The sequence below is a fragment of the Labrus bergylta genome, chromosome 2 (assembly GCF_963930695.1).
Source record: "Labrus bergylta chromosome 2, fLabBer1.1, whole genome shotgun sequence".
Taxonomy (NCBI): Eukaryota; Metazoa; Chordata; class Actinopteri; order Labriformes; family Labridae; genus Labrus; species Labrus bergylta.
The window spans coordinates 25,276,702-25,293,961 of NC_089196.1; the positions used below are offsets into that span (position 1 = coordinate 25,276,702).

Sequence of the window (17,260 nt, forward strand, 5' to 3'; positions counted from 1 at the left end):
CAAAAAAATGTTCATGTTGGATATGCCAATGCATTAAATAATTTACATAAATTAAGATTTATCAAGAACATCTCAACTACAAGTTCTCTCATTAATTTTGCCATGATGAGCCACAGTCAAAAACCATTGACCTCCGGTTGTGTGCAACACCTGCTGCCAATCAGCATCCTTTAAATCAAGTTTGGTTCACTGGGTTCACAGTGCCACCGAGTGCTCAGCCCAAAAAAACACAACAAAGAAATTGGCTCCAACAAAGTGTGTGCTTCCGATCATACAGAGGATTTTGGTCTGTAAACTTTATCGTTTCGTTTTGGATGCCATCAAAACCACAATCTTTTTAGTTCCCAGTGACTTTATTTTGTCCTGTAGTTCTTTAAAGGCAGAATATGTCAGAGTCCCACTGTCTGTGATGTTTTCCGAGCTTTCCGAGCCGTATATATAGCTTGTTTACATCGCCGGGACGGCCGGCCGGCTCATCACCTTGCGTTTAAAAGTTGTTTAATTGAGGGAGTAGAGAAAAGAAGAATAACATACTGTACTCACTTCTTAGTTGAATGTCACGTCAGCGTTTCTAGATCACGGTCATTTTGTATAAATTAACATGCAGTGTTTAGATACGAGTATAATAAAGAGCATTAGCATGCTAACACAACAATGCAGTGCGAGTTGTTTTGGTTTCATGTTGGTGCTCAAGGGCGACATCTGCTGGATCAAAAAATTGCATATTCTGCCTTTAAGGGTAATTGGAGAATCCAAGGGGTTCCGATAGTCTTTAATAATGGACTCTAGACTTTGTAGTTTATCTTGTATGTGTTTTTGTTCTTTGTTCTGCTCTATGGGGCCAAAAAGGTTTGAGAAGTGGTTTATCCATACGTCTCCATTTTGGATCGGTCGGTCCACGTGTTGTTGTTTGTTTAGAATTTCCCAATTTCCCCAGAGGTGGTTTGTTTGAATGGATTACTCAATACTGTCCGAATTTAGAAACGCTTATTTATGAATTCTCTTTACCAATAGGTTACCAAAAACATACAGCCTAGCTTTGTCTACAAGGAGAAAAAACAGTGACAGAAAAAACAGTCGCTCCTATGATGTGATATCAACTTGGTACGTAGTGAACCATCTATTGGAGGAAGAAATTGAATGGATGATACCCTTTTCTTCGAGGAACCTCTCTACAGAATTGTGACTGTCTGCTCTGAGGTCAGTCTCTATCATTCTGGCGACAATTTAGCCGCTTGGGGCAACGGCCAATTTCTCGGCTTCCAGTGTCAGATAAGCAATGAGGGATATCTGGGCCAAAACTTCCTTTCCCCTGTACTGGTCATTGCTTACAATCCAAATAGCAACTTGAGATTCAAGATTGGAGTTGAAGTGGAGACACGACGTCTACGCTCTAATTTGGACATAATTTGCATTCATATGCAGATATCTGTTTATGGATAAGGTGAAGATAAAAGATGTAATTAAAGCGCGGAACAGGAGCAAAAACAAACAACCGCTCTCAAGGGATCACTCATTACTGTGGGTGTTGGAAAGTTTTAATTCTTGCGCTAACATTGTAAAAGTCTAGACAAGTAGCAAACAATGTCAACCCCTAAGCTCTGAACAGTTGGCTTTCCAAGAAATTACTTTTGAAATGTTTTGAAAGACCCCCATAGCAAAAAAGCCTCATGACTTGATATAACATGTACCGTGTGTGTGTGTGTGTGTGTGTGTGTGTGTGTGTGTGTGTGTGTGTGTGTGTGTGTGTGTGTGTGTGTGTGTGTGTGTGTTTGAGTGTGTTTTTGAGTGTGTTCTGAAGTTTGTGTGTCAGTTCTTGAAAATGGGAGTGTCCTTTGGCAGAGTTATTCCCTCATTCTGTAATTCTTTTTTTTTTTTTTTTTACTGAATGCCCAAACTAAGAAGAGCAGACACAAGCACAGAGAGACGAGCAGCTGCTGTTTGTTGTTGTCCTGAACAAAGATGGATTTGATTGAATTGTTTTTTATTTTTCTTGGTACTGCAGTTATTGTCTACTATGGAGTAAAATTGCTGCTTTTCAGTAGGATGCTTTTTCCAAAAGTGTTTTTTCCACAACCAAAAAACTTTTTCAGTTCTATGGGAGAGTGGGCAGGTGAGTACTGTGAGGCTTACATGTACTGCAATGTATGTATAGTAAAGAGTATGGCTTGAAAATGCCAAGACTGATGGATGCGACAAATAGCATTTTAACAACTATGACATCTAACAACTTTGAAAAAGTCCTAAAAAAAGTACAACATTTCTTCTTAACAATAACAGTAGATTTATTTATATATATAGGTAATATAATCATGGTCATGATTAAAATACATTACTCATGTATATCTCTGGCTTACATATGAATGCACAAATCTGCTATTAAAAGTTAATTTTGCAAACATGTCCTATCACATCCAGCCAGGATGCATTTTAACACAAACACAATTAAAATTGTGCAACATTTACTAAATGGTGCTGACTCAAATCAACAGGGATCAGACTTCATAATATGTGTGCAATAATATGCACCAAAGTACTTCACCAGAATGTGCCTTGGCATGTGAAAATGAGATACAGTTGTATAGTTGGATGGGTTTCTACTCTTGGCTTTAACACGAGAATGAACTTGTTCAATCTTAGTGCCTTCGTTGGCAAGTTCTAACTTTCTTATGAAGCCATCTGTTCACACCATTAAGGCAGATAGACATTTGCAGAAGAGAGATGTCGTCAATGTTTTTATACAATTAACATAAATGCCCAAATTACTGTAAATATGACATAAAATGTTTTATTACCTGCTATGTATTCACTGCTTTTTGGGAAAGATAACAACAATTACTGTATGGCTGAGCAGAGGCTTCATCACAGAGACAGATGCAGGAAAAAAGTCAGATAAGAGAAGGCTTCATTTTTTTACTGGAAAACAGGGCAGACACATACTCTACCGGTGGTCAGTCCAAACACAACAAACAAACACAAAGGCCAGAACAGCAGGATAGGATTGTAGGGTGAGCAAGGTTACTGCAGGCTTTACCCTGGGTTCTCTCTTTTATGTTGGGGATTTCTTCTTTAAACTTTAACTTCACAGTTAACTATGCTGTGACCTCACCTGCTCCAGACCAGGATATGCATAACTAGGAAATAACAGTCAATGTGTTACAAGCATCACTGGTCTGTTCAATCAGTTATCTTGTTCCTTGAGCTTTGCTATTTTATTCTTATCAGAGATAACGATCAGCAGCACCAAGATCTAAAACCAACATGAGGCATGCCACTTTGGGAGCCTCTGCAATAGTTTAGCAACATGGTACCATAAGTTTAGTAGTAACTGACTTGGCCAACCATGCAAGTCAATAAAGAGAAAAACTTCAATCATTTACCACAGTAAATGTCATAGAGCAAAATTCCTGGTATTATTTACAAATGCATCATGGTGGTGGAAGATGGGTGCTACTGGTGCGAGAGACGACTGGTACTAATTAAGTGCAGATGTTGCTGACAAACTAGCATGCCATTTTGGTTCACTTCTTCATATTTTACAAATATTATAGTTTGCTATTTCTAAAAAATAAGTTGGACAGTCTTCTACCATTATGTGTTCATGCTTGAAACTGGTCACATGCTGCAGAATACTGGCACTTTCATAAGTACTTGCTCATGGCTTCATCGGGAAAACCTTGGTTGACTCATCAAGTTGATTACCAGTGTTATGTACCAGCTTAGAGAACCCATCGGCTATCACAGGATGAGTTTATAGCCTATGGCAGCATTGGCTGATATTTTAGGTCTTCAAATTATGAAGATTAACTGTAAGGGATTTGCCAGCCCAAGACTTTCTTTCTTCCTCTTCTCTGTTCATTGTTAACAGTTCTAAGGGTTTTAGTCGGGAGACAACATCTATGACCTGACTAGTGTCAGGATAGCATCTCTTTTGCAAACCACACAAAATCTTTTTCTGCATACAACCAAAACTGGCTGACATGCTAGTGGACAATACTAAGGCATGGAATCACAGGATAACTCACAAAACAATGCACGATATGTTGCCAACCATAAAAATCACAACATGACAACACAGCGATAATTGGAATACCACACTGTCTGAGATTATCCCAATGTCTTCTTCATTGCAGATCTTCGCATGCAGATTCTGCATTCACACACAAGACAGAAAAACTGCCCTGCTTTCTTTAAACATTTTCAGATCAAGTGCCTTTAGGACATATTGAAAGAGCGATATAAGGACAGTAAGGAACATGCTTCTTCTTAAAAAACTGGTGCAAGCAATCAAACGTGTTACCGTCCTTTAGAATTGATTAAGTACATTTGAATCCAAACACAGCTAGAAAGATACTCTCAACTTTGCTCTCCACTTGAACCAAGTCACAGTGATCACACCAAAACATTCCTGTGCAGGTTCCAGAGCAGCCTCATTCACTTACAAGAAATCCTTTGGCATCTTCTTAAAAGGTTATTCAGTCTCCCACAGCGCTAAATGAAGCCCCATAAAAAAAAAAAAAAATACTGGGGCTGACCTTTCCTTTATTCCCAAATACCACTTTAATTCCTTTCTAGTACAGGGGGAAAATAGCCATCAGAACAGTATGTTCCAGTCTACAGAATCCCTGTCCCTTTGCATTAATGACTACCCTGACAATCTGTAACGAAATCTGCATGGGATTGTGTTTTGTCCAAAGTTTTTTTTTTTCTATTTGAAGAGGCCTGAAATGTATCAGGTGCGCAGGTCAACTGAGGTTAAAGTATGCATGAATATCCAACAGCCGTGACTGAGACTTGTTACAAAAAGGTCAGAACATTCAGAACAATTGGTGCATGAGTAATTAAAAAAAGTAGTGGGTGCTGTTTATATAATCCATTATTATATAACCAAACATAATAGAAATATCAAAGAAGGGATGTCCTGTCAGGAAATACATGTGAAACTATAACTACTAATGAGTTTTCAACATTCAATGTTTTTTTAAATAGAGAGAGAGAGTTAGAATTTTTGACTTGGCATCCTCTATCATAAATGTTACATAATGCTGAATGGAAATTATGCTTCGCAACTCAGATGGGGACAAACAACACAAACACGTAGTTTTACTTTACACATTTTTTGGTCCGATTCTTAAATTTTAAGAATTACAAGAATTCCCTTAGAAAAGAGTTCAAACATTGTCTCTACCCACAGAAAGAAAATCTATTTCCGTATAGTGGGATGATTGTGGAAAGAGTGATATCTGTCTAAAAGAGAAATCTCCAAATACTCCTAGTTCTAAATACTCCTCATAGTGTGCCCGGCTGTGCGCAGCATTTCATGTTTTAACCACCTCCAGGGACAATGGGGGTCCCCAGTTGTTAGCACCGTTATTTTGGGGGTCGCCAGCTGAAAAGTTTTGGAGCCCCCGCCATACCGTACCGTATCACATCGTATACGATAAAGTGTGTGCTTTGGAAGGTTATCGTTAAGCAACATATTATAACATATCTTATCATATCGTAGAACGGAAGTGATTTGAATTTGAATTGGGTATATGAAATATAACATTTCAATTTGGTGTTATTTACAGAATAGCAGTTTCCATTAACTCAATAAAACAATGAACGTTCAGCAGTTTTTATATTTGCATTCTAACATTTGTCCTTTTCTCGGCATACATTGATTTTTAGACTGACCATGCTAGTGATTTCTATTTTGTTGTTGTTGTTGTTGTTGTCAGTACAATAAGTGACACCACTTTACAGGGGTGGAGACATAAACATTAGAGACAGATCATTTTACACACCTTTTTTATTTGAGAACACCGACAATTAAAGGCAAGTCTGTTCAAAAACATACTGCTCAGCTGATTTAGTTTGCCAGTTTGGAGGTGTCTCATTTCACAAAAATGTGAGTTGTGGTCAGCGTGGCAGAGATTATAATTGTCTTTGAGTGTCATGTTTCAGCTGTTCAGAGGTTTATGTTAAAAAAAAACAAAAGTCCATCATGACAAAAAAAACAGACCACTGGTTTAATCTTGTGAAGCAGAACATAGCATGTAATCAACTTTACACTGGAGTATGTGTCAACCTTGGCTAAGTGAGCTAAGAGCTGTGTCATCTGACACTGTTCTAATTTGGTGAAATACAAAGACTATGCATGTCTTTGAGGAGCATTAGTTTTGCTTATTGACGTAAGAACAAATTGAATGAATAGAGACTCAACTGCTGCTTACCTAAGTGCAGAAACAAGTCTCAAATTACTCATGGGGATTATTTCTAGGCTAACAGCCCAAACCAGGGCCTTTCTCATCAGCCTCCTGAATCAGCAGCAGTTAGATATGGATGTCCTACACTTTATGTCTAGAAATAGTGAAGGGAAGATTCTGTGCTTGTTAGGATCAGGATGAGGAGGAGATGGGAGAGTAGTGAGCACCCAGAAACAAGCAGTCCTAGTCTGATCTCACCAAATTCTTTATCAGAGCTCGGGAACAGGCTGCATTAGCACAGTCTGTAACAGGATGGGTTTGGTACTGTAAACAAAAACAAACACAATCCTGGGATTTGTCTGACATCAGATATGAGTTAGCAAAGCTCTGACTCACAGTTGTTAGACTGGAAACTGCATGAGCTAATCATCATTCATGATTATCATTCATTGCACTAATCCATGCAATCCTGTTTTAGTGGTGACCGGTGCTTCAGAAGGCATTGGAAGAGCGTATGCATTTGAGGTAAATTTCAAAACTGAACTATGAGTGAAATTAGTAGATTTTATTCCTGCCACAAATCTATTAATTGTTGGTCATTTGACTTTTACTGATGTTCTGCCCTTCCCAGTTCATCATAAAGGTAAAAAAAACAAAAAAAACTTTTTGTGTGCTGTGTCTCTGCAAACTGCACTTTCGCCTCCCTCAGCTGGCCGAGCAAGGAATGAATGTAGTGATCATGAGTAGAACCAAAGCAACACTGGACCAGGTGGCCAAGAAAATAGGTAAAACCTGCTTCCTGTTCCTCTTTTTTTATATTGTGTCTGCTTTAAAACTGTGAATACATGGCCAAATATGCGGTTTGGGCTATGCATCAAACTGGTATATACACTGTATAAAGTGTATCTGTGACACAAGATGTTTATCCTTTATAGGTGACACCACTGGGAGGAAGGTGAAAGTGATAGTAACAGACTTCATGAAGGAAAATGTGTTTGGGGAAATTGAGGATCAGCTTCGGGATCTCAACATTGGCGTTTTAGGTTTGACTTTTTACATTGTTGTGTATTGCAAGTCATGAATTGCTGTCACAGACACCAAATACAATAAAAATGATTTTAACAAAGAAATGCAAGATCTGCTTCTTTTCTCCACAAAGTTTTAACCAGGTTCTTTTTTTTTTTTTTACCCTAGTCAATAATGTAGGCATGCTGCCCAGAGTCATCCCCTGCAAATTCCTTGAGTCTGCAGAGCTGGACCAGGTCAGTGGTGCTTCAGCAGTTTAGATGCTCTGTGGAGTTATCTTTATGAAACAAACAAAAGATGTGCCAACATTCAATGCTCCTTACCAAAATGGTCCATGAGCACTAAACATATATATTGAATGCATCTCCCTCCCTATAAATCATGTGTTAATTCTGTATGTGTGTGTATGTTTACATTCAATAATACAATGCTGGGTAGCATCATCATGCATTTGCACAAGATACACAAACTCAACTGAACTTAATGAAAAAAAAAACAGCTTCATAGAACATCAGTAAACCTTTAACTACTGATCTGAGATCAGTCTGTCTAACACCCATACAATGAGTTAAAATAAAGTCTGCTCATTCAAGCCATGATCACAGACAAAATGTGACTTTCACAATGGAAAGTGAACTTTAAACTCTATCTAACCCTGAAAATATCCTTTCCCTTCAATGAAGAACCCATGTTTAATTCTCTTTCAGACAATAACAAAGCTGATTAACTGCAATGTGAAAACAGTGGCCAAGGTAAGAGTTTATATTTTCTCAAAGAAATAAACTCTATGCCTTAATTGCACAACATTTCATGCAAACCATTAAGTCTCACAGCTGAGTAAGAACAAAAAGTGTTCATCATTTCTGTCCTCAGTTCTTCACCAGGGTTCAAATAGACAACACTTATTTACATTTTAATTAACAGTTTGTGTCTGAACGTTCCTGACGAAGGTCTGATGCAGACAACATCACTGTTAGAAAAACTGATAGGCAGTGTTGAGATTCTTTTTTTTTTTTTTTTTTTCAAAAACATAGAACCCTGTCACGCCTTATATTTTCCTAAAAGTGTAAACTTTTATCTTTTTCCTCCAGATGTGCAAAATAATCCTTCCAGGCATGGATAACAGGTTTCCCTCCCATGTTTTCTTGAGATGTAATTTGTAATATGTGTAAAATAATATTATGCTGATAACATTGAGTTCTGGTCACACAAGGAAAACCACCTTTTTTCTGCCTCTGCAGGGGGAAAGGGGTGATTTTGAACATGTCTTCTGGAGTGGCTTCTGTTCCATTTCCACTGTACACCCTCTATGCTGCTTCTAAGGTAACTACAGCTCCTGCAGTGCACTTATTTATGGTTACATCATCACTGTGTTATAACATGTATTTCTTTAGGTGTTTGTGGAAAGATTCTCTCAAGCTCTGCAAGCTGAATACAAAGATAAAGGGATTATTATACAGGTAGGCTACAGTTTTTATCATCCATCTAAAGATTATGAAATTAAATTATAAGAACAGGGATTGAGATGTTATTACCTGTCATACTTTTCTCTGTATTGTTGTCTTTTTCTCAGGCTGTGTCTCCATTTGGGGTCTCCACTCGAATGGCGGCTTACGCAGAGACCAGCTTTGTGACGCTGTCACCCGAGGGATTTGTGAAAAGCTCCCTGCAGTACATCAGAGCTGGAGACAAGACACACGGCAGCATCTGCCACATGGTTCTGGTGAGAATTACAACCACAGGATAATGCAGAATAACGAGAATGATTTGTCCGTGTGACTCTGTGTGTGTTTTGTGTGTGTTTTGTGTGTGTGTGTGTGTGTGTGTGTGTGTTTGGGTGTTTGTCCATACAGGGGTGGTTGCTGCAGTCCATTCCTCCTAAGGTCCTCTGTTCAGAGTCTATGCTACACAGCCTCCAAGACTATGTTAAGAAGAAAACAGCACCCAAATCTGCAGCACAGGCAGCTTTTGTAAACAAAGGAAACTAGAAATCACAGACCTCCACTATGACCAACGATCAAAGCCTTTTATGTTGGAAAAACTTCTTAAAATCACTTTATATGTCTCGACATGTTGGATGTATTGGTTGAACATCAGTAACGGACAAATAACGTGGCATGCAACAATGTCTCAAGCTGATGGTGATTCAGAGAAGAGGGTTTTTTTAGAAGTCACCTGTTGGACAAACTCTGACTTGTTTTCATGGCCAAAGTTGAAAATAAATAAATGTATGGAAAGTTTATTTTGCCCCTACAAGTAATCAGTTTTACCTTCCATTTTGATTTATTTCTATGTATTCTAATTTTGTTTGTACTAACTTAATGGCTTATTTTGTCTTGTGCTGTAAAGAAACACCAAAAAGTTGGTGCTCCCATCATTACTTTAGACAGGCATGTAACTTGAATACATTAGTGAAAGTTTTCAAACTTCATTTACATACATTTTTTAATGAATTGTGACTTTTAAAACTGAAATTAAAATGATGTTCTTGGGCTGAAGACATTCTGAGAGGTCTTGCATGTGTGTGTTTGAGTCTTTACCATAATCATAAATCTTTGTGGCCAATGACTAATTATGAGTCAGGGCCTTATGTGCTGAACTGAATGGACCATCTTGTTCACACACACACGCACACACTACGTTGTTAGACAGACAAACACACCTGTAACTGTCATTAGTATGCTCCGTTCCCCCTCTGAGATGGAGGAAACATTTGATCAGATGAGTTCACCAGCAGACGACCTCAGGTGTCAGTCACTGTCCTGATAGCCACAAAACCAGTCAACGCTGGAGGAGAACTGAGTAGCTTCTATGTGGTTTCTGACAAATGAGAACACACTGGAGACTTAAGTTTGATATCCTGCTGCTTACAGGATGATGTACAGAGTTTAAATCATGCACAAACATTTACTCATCTGTTCAGAAGCAGATGAACCACCGAATTAGTGTGAGCTGCAGAGACGTCTGACCTGAAAAAGTCACTAATCACAGGATGACTGAGCTGTTTAGGCGGCCGTGATGAATGACCCTTCCCATGAGGGATAGTGCAGGGAAAATGAAAAGTGGTTTTGGAGGGAGAGGAGGGGTCACAGTGACCCTGAGTCAAGATGATCCATGTCTAGTCTGACTATGAAAAAAGCGCTGAAAAAGTTGACTTCACCAAAGTACTGAATCCCTTATCTCTGAACAACTATAGACTAATTTCAAAGCTAACATATTATCAATTCAATCTGGTTTTAAGAGCACATCACAGTAATGAGACAGCCCTGGTGAAGGTTGTGTGCTAATGCTGCTAATGTTGTGTGCTGTGGCTCAGTTGGTAGAGTCGTCGTCTCTCAACCAGAAGGTCGAGGGTTGATCTGCAGCTGGGCAACATGTCCGATGTGTCCTTGGGCGAGACACTTAACCCTGCATTGCTCCTGCTGCTTCGGTGTAAGTGTATGAAGGGGATTAGTTACTTCTGATGAATGATACTACATAGCGACCACTACCATCAGTGTGTGAATGGGTTTGATTGGGTATATGTGACATTCAGTGTGTGGCGAAAGTTCTGTTTTAATCCTTGAAACATGGGTCGGTCTTAAAGGCAATGGCTTACACCTCCTAAAATTTCTCATAGAACCGTATCTTCTGTTTCAATTTTAACTGAGGTGTTCCCCAAGGATCTATTCTTGGTCCTTTCTTATTCTCCATTTAAATGTTACCACTCAGCTGGATCATTCAGAACTATGGTATCTCCCATCATTCCTATGCAGATGACACTGAGTTGTATGTTCCTCTCCGAGCCAATAATAACAACAGTTTAGACAGTGCACTTAAATGCTTCAGCGACATTAAATGCTGGATGTCCCAAAACTTTTTAAAACTTAATGAAGACAAATAAAAATCATATGTTTTTGTTGCTCCTGTAACTCCTGTATTTTGTATTATCTGTCTTTCTACTGTATTATTTGCCTTTATTTAAAATCTCTATATGTCTTTGTGGAGCACTTTGTGACCTTATTAAAGTGCTATAAATACAGTTTATTATTACAATGATGATGATTATTATTCTCATTAATATTATATGATACTTGTTAAGTCACTTTGTTTAACAATTTGTGGACAGAAAAGAAAATCAACAACCTGAATAATAGACAAGAATTATGTAGCCCATTTAAAACATCCATAGTAAACCAAAGTAATCCAGAATTTCCCTCAGGGATTGATCAAGAGTGTTAAATTAAAATAATATTCACATTTGTATGAGGAAACCTTGTCAGCTGTCTCATCCAGGATTTTTAATCTCAGTGAGGTTTTCTTGGTTAAATAAAGATTAAAATAAAACATTGTAAAGTGTTTTTCTATTGTCACATACAAATCTCTACAAATTTGTATGTCTACAAATTTATGTCAATATTTAAATCACCCTCCTACAGTCCGTTTTGGGGTTGCTTCTGTTCAACACTCGTTATCTGACTGTTGAAGAGTCTGCATAAATTCGATATGTATACACCTAAAGACAATAATTTTGATACTTTTTTTCAAACGTAGTCATCATTTAAGCACATCAAAGTTCTTATGTCCTGCTTGAGAACTACTGCAATTATCACTGTAACTTTCAAAGTAGCCACTAGAGGGAACTAACTGACAAGGTTTCACATTGCTTTCAGATTACCGTATTAAACCCAGTCACACAAGCTCTATATTTCATTACTGCAGAAGGGTCAGGTATTTCAAATAAAGTTTGTGTCATATCAAACACACTCATGCAGCATGAAAAGTTAAAGACAAAAATGATCAACCCTCATGTGTAAAAAGGTGAAAAACCTAAAGGAAATAGAGAACAATTTGAGATAAGTTAAGCAGAGTGAGACCAATTAAATGGACAATTAATGAGATAACTGTAAGAGTTGTGAGATGTAAAGAGCAGTGTGAATGATTAAAATAGAATTAAATATAGCATATATATATAAATGTAGTATATCTGACGTGGTATGAAAACTTAACATAATAGACCTCAATGTAGTCACACTAGTAAAAGTACAGCAACAAGAAATACCACTCACTATATTTTCCAGTGTTGTATTTTGTGGCAAGTTACAAAAAGTAATATTAATTTCCAATTTTAAAAAAAGTAATCAAAATTTCTTCACTACCCGGCAAAAATGTCTTGTTATCAAAATGTTTCTTTAATCAACCTACTGTGAGTAACTTTTGGTTTGTGTCGATTTTGGCGCCCCCTGTGGACAAATCAGTTCTGCTTATTTTGTCCTAAACATGTCTCAGTAGTGTTTTCTGCAAAAAAATATCCTCCTGCTTTCTTTTAACAGACAAAAATATCACCCACTCAAAGCTTTGCTGTGGACAATATTTGAAAAAAAAAAAAAAAAAGGCGGTTTTGGCAGCGTGCTGCTTATCGTCTAGTCTGACATCTACCCCGCAGCAGTGTTTACACACATTATAAATAACAATATTAATAGAACTAGTCTTCTCAGTTCTGTAAGTCCTACGGAGGTGCCTATAGTAATTTCCGTCACTTCCATAACCAGCTGAAAACTCCTCAGACGAGCTTTAAATGATTTATTGTAATGACACTGCTCTCCATCAGTGGGGAATTCCTTTTTGTTAATCTCTGTTTCTTTAGTTATACTTTCAAAGATGCACCAAAAGAGCGTTGTGTGTGTGTCACCTGCAGTTCCAAATCAAAAGTTGTTTACCTTGGTTATACACAGCGGGGATTTTCCTCCCCTCAGGTTATCTGCAATTTAGTGCAAACGCTTTTATGACACCTTTTAATTTGCTGGTTTCAAAGCCACTCCAACATCAAATAAGGTTCTCAGAGTGCAGAGTTTAATATCACCACTTTTATAATAGCCGGTTGTTGCCAGCCAAGCAGGTTCTCTTCCTTTATAGAGCATCAAGGTGGGAGAGCGTCTGTCCTTCACTTGTGGAATAATGGATTTACCATCAATGGGATCGTATTTTAGCACAAATATGAAGTCAAACTGGCCTCAACATGTCCAACGCCTCTGGCAGATGAGACATTCATTAAGGGAGGAGGTCAAGGGAAAGTCATAGTTTTGATTTCACCGATGACCGTTGCTGATGTGGGTGGTCAGGGCTCTGAGGACAGTATCTACACGCAGCTTGTGTGCATGTGGCTTTGTGTGTGTGTGTGTGTGTGTGTGTGTGTGTGTGTGTGTGTGTGTGTGTTTGTGAGAAGTGGAAAGAAAAGGAGAGAGGTGCTGCCTTTGAGGACGTTCCCTGTGTGACTCGAATCTCCTCCTTGGACGCTGATTGCTTATTTTTTCAGTAAACAGAAGGGTCCAAAGATGATCCAAGACAAGCACACAGCCACCGCGGCCCACCCAGGAGCCGAGGTCAGGACCACTAACCTTCGTACGCACGCAGAGACACACAAGAAACCTGCCTCATGAATGTGTTTCCTGGTTGACTGAGGAGTTTGAGTTAAAGACTGGAAGTCTTTCACCTTCATTCTTGAAAGAAAAAACAATCTTACATTGATTTTTTTTTTTAGCAATGCATTATAAAAATTGAATTCCAGATGAAAAATATGCAGTGATTATAAGTAAAGCTACAAACTCAAATAGTTAGTTACAAGGCTTTACATTTTTGACTCCATATTGCCTTCAGTGGCTTTCTCTCTGAATGTTTTCCATCTCCTAAAAAGTGCAGTGCATGTCAGCATGACACACCAGTATAAATATTTGAATATTTACACGAGCTGAAATATTTCTGTGGCATAATTACAACCTTGTCTTTCAGACTTTGTTGCTGAGCACACGAAGATTCATTCTGAAAGGGGAGTTTTAGGGGTAATTATTTCTCACAGGGGTAATAATACCTAACCACTTCTCTCCAAATCTGTATGGAGCTCTTTGAAACTCGAGAAGATAATTCCAATCCTTCATCTTCTCCAAAAACGCAGGCTGTCAAGGATGAGAAAGACGATGGAAGAGGGACAAAAATTGATAAAAAAAAAAAAAGGTAGGGAGGAGAATTGGTGAAAATGAAAGAAGAGTTTCAGAGAGAGAGAGAAGGGAAAGAAAAGACCTGTGACTCCTCTGACGGCCCAGTGCTCACATATGGCCAGGCTTTGCTTGTATAGCCTCACTTCAAGGCGCAGGGCCCTGCAAACATAAACAGTAGAGAGGCTGCAGCTGGAGCGCGGAGGCCGCCGCTTGCTTACTGAGACCCTCTCTACACTAAACAATGGATCAAGTGACGCACAGGCTTTTGGCAGTGCAACAGAGGAGCCAGGCAGCTCAGAAAAGCCTTTCTTCTGTACGTTTATATCTCTGCTCTCAATATTTACCCCATGGGGAAACATACAATTTTCCATTCCTTTTTGTCATGCACGGAGCAATTGACCTCCCTCAATTTCTGCTTCTTCGACCTTTGAGGGTCAGAAAGGATTGTGCAAAATTTAAATTGAGGGTGCTCTGTGTCCACCAGTTGTGCAACAGTGACAAGAATTCCCTCTCTTACTCACTCCTGCAGCCGTGCACAGGTGTGGGGAGTGAATGGATTTCAGCTTAAGTGTATTTCCTTACTATTCAAATGCATGGCCTATTATAGGGGATAGATCTCGCTTTGTGCGTTACTGCATTAAAAACTTGTTTGTACAAGTTTGTGCGTGATTCTGCATCCATGTTATCCCTTTTATGATGGGGACCAATGGGGAACAGGAGGGTCTGGGAGCCAAACAACAGCTAACTGTTGCTGTGGTAACCGGATTGTAATGGGGGTGTAATTCTCTAAAGAAGGGGGACAGTTCTTGTTTATATTTTAAAGAGACCTCCTTGACCAGTTACCATAACAACAGAAGGACTCTGTACCCCTGAATGTTTACTTGCTGAGTCACCTCAATGTTTTTTTAAATTGTTGTTAGATTCAGGCTTCTTCTCGTAAACACCTGTGCTCATTACTTTTATATTAGTACAGTGTCCTTGAGGAGAATTACACAGCTATTTAGAATTAGTTTTTTCCTCTAAAAACTCGTTAAACATTTTACAATGGGTGATGGAACCACACAGAAATACACTGATTTCTTGATATGTACAAGTAGGTTTTTTTTAATATTGAATTACTGGATTTGGTCTTGGTGGGGGCACTTTTGACTGGTTTGATGTGGGTGGTGAGCACATCCTTCCGACAAGAACAAGGTTTTAGCAGCATTCAAATTTTGGTTTCCAACAATCAATCGAGCAGGTCAGGGTACCGGTAGTCTAGTGGTAAGTGTGCGCCCCATGTATGGGCGACATAGTCTTCCAAGTGGGCAGCCCGGGTTCCAATTCGACCACTCTCTCTGTCTCTCTTCTCGATTTCTAACTCTTTCCACTGTCTACATAAAGGCCCAAAACGCCCCAAAATAAACCCTTGAAAAATAAGAAAGCAGATAAACCAAAGTTGTTGAGTGTTAAACTTGAAGTAATGGTGAAACTGAGGTAGGCTTGCCATCCTTCATATGTTTCTGAATCAAACACGATATTTGCTAAGCGTACATGCATTTTGTTCCAGAATATAATTTGATCGGCACCTAAATTGGCAAAAAGGGACTGAACCGACAAACCACACGTTTCTCCCCTTTGTTATATCAGGACGAGACCAGATGGATAGTAAATACTTAGATATCAAATGTGTCATTGAAAAATGTGAAGATATTGTTTGCTGACCGAGATCCTGCCAACCACTATATCACTGAGCTAGCCCACTTTACAGTATCTGTCGATCTCTGAGTAAGACTGGGGGAGGGGGAGGGGTGTGTTGGTCGACAAGGGCAACTGATCTGAATCATTTATAGGGAGGTGCTAATGTCTGCATTATGGTCATTGCAGATCAGTTGCTTTTGTCAACCACCGTAGGAGGATAGCTGCTCACTGTAAATTCAAGTACAAAACTGTATGTTAAGAACCTGGAATAAAAAAATTTAACAACATTAAAATCATCCATGTATAGCTGGGATGACTTGGGACACTTCACCATACTTGTGACTTACATGGTCGTGGACATTTGTTATAGAGGGAAACTTTAGTTTAACACCAACTTTCCTGAGGTTTAAACATGTTTTTCATGTATTCGTACAAGAGCTAGTTTTTTAATCAGCGACAGTTTGCAGAACTTCTCACCACATAGCCGAGTGAATGTTTGGAAACCTGAGCCAAAGATGACTGGAGGCCCAGGTCAGCACGGGTCAGCACTCATTCACAGCTTTTTTTTTACTAACGAAATCAAACTAGGTGTCAGGGACTGACTTCTGCAAATAAACCTACGCTGCAGAGCGCTGTCTCTGTACCGCTTTGTCCGACCATCCTGTTTATAAGAGACCCACAGACATATAAGTTAAGAGTGGCAGGAAATTTAAACAGACCTCTCAACCCGCCCTTGACACAAAGAGACGAGACGCTAATGAGACAAATGGAAACACACGATTTCCCTTTTCTCATGCTCCCCCTAGGTAATGGAAACATCGCTATTCACGGCATGTAATGAAATAAAATACAATCATCAGACTGACTTGAGAAACTGTCACTGAACCCACTCTGGCTGTACGTCTCACTTCAGATCCACAGGCAGAATCCTGCAGTCAGCATTACGGATAAGAACGCTTTGTTTGCCACTGAGCCATGTTAGCTGCCCTCCATTAGCCTCCAAGCTCCGTCAATCAGAGTGTGAGCCTTTTCTATTGTCAGTAGAATGCTAAGCCTCTGTGTGTTATCTCACTTGGCCCAGACTATGACTACAAAAAGACAGATAGGGATCTGCAAATCTCAGTTTTAGGTGAAACCGAGAGAGAAAAGAAGAGCGGGACGGGATTGTTTCTGATAAAGAAGGGCTTTTCCATTCTGCTCTGTTTGCGATTTGAGCAGGTGTGACAGATGCCTGGCCTCAGTGTGTGTGAAGATGGTCATGATCTACCACCCAGAAGGTCTAAATGGTAACAAACACACACACAGACACACACACACACACAGACACACACACCTTACCAGGCTGCACGATCTGTCGGGGCACATGTTTATTGATAGCTATCAGCACTT

The 17,260-nt window shown here is 39.2% G+C and overlaps 1 protein-coding gene across 2 annotated transcripts; it reads left to right on the plus strand.

The window, feature by feature from the left end:
- Positions 1–1,874: 1,874 nt before the first annotated feature.
- hsd17b3 (hydroxysteroid (17-beta) dehydrogenase 3) lies at positions 1,875–9,727 on the plus strand. Of its 2 annotated transcripts, none has more exons than XM_065950045.1 (11): positions 1,875–2,113; positions 6,670–6,716; positions 6,823–6,976; positions 7,127–7,234; positions 7,386–7,453; positions 7,925–7,969; positions 8,309–8,343; positions 8,459–8,540; positions 8,612–8,677; positions 8,791–8,940; positions 9,071–9,727. In XM_065950045.1, exons 1-11 carry the CDS (start codon positions 1,963–1,965, stop codon positions 9,203–9,205), a joined length of 1,041 nt encoding a protein of 346 aa, XP_065806117.1. In that variant the 5' UTR covers positions 1,875–1,962; the 3' UTR covers positions 9,206–9,727. The 2 variants fall into 2 exon arrangements, with proteins under 2 accessions (XP_065806117.1, XP_020502120.2); XM_020646464.3 differs by having other exon boundaries at positions 1,876–2,113; positions 6,901–6,976.
- Positions 9,728–17,260: the final 7,533 nt, after the last annotated feature.

What these genes read in the sequence shown, in the direction of transcription:
- hsd17b3 (XM_065950045.1), top strand. Translation starts at nt 1,963, where the DNA reads ATGGATTTGATTGAATTGTTTTTTATTTTTCTTGGTACTGCAGTTATT. An exon ending in GAAGAGCGTATGCATTTGAG is followed by an intron (nt 6,717 to 6,822) that starts GTAAATTTCAAA and finishes TGCCCTTCCCAG; the next exon opens with TTCATCATAAAGGTAAAAAA. An exon ending in CCCTCTATGCTGCTTCTAAG is followed by an intron (nt 8,541 to 8,611) that starts GTAACTACAGCT and finishes GTATTTCTTTAG; the next exon opens with GTGTTTGTGGAAAGATTCTC.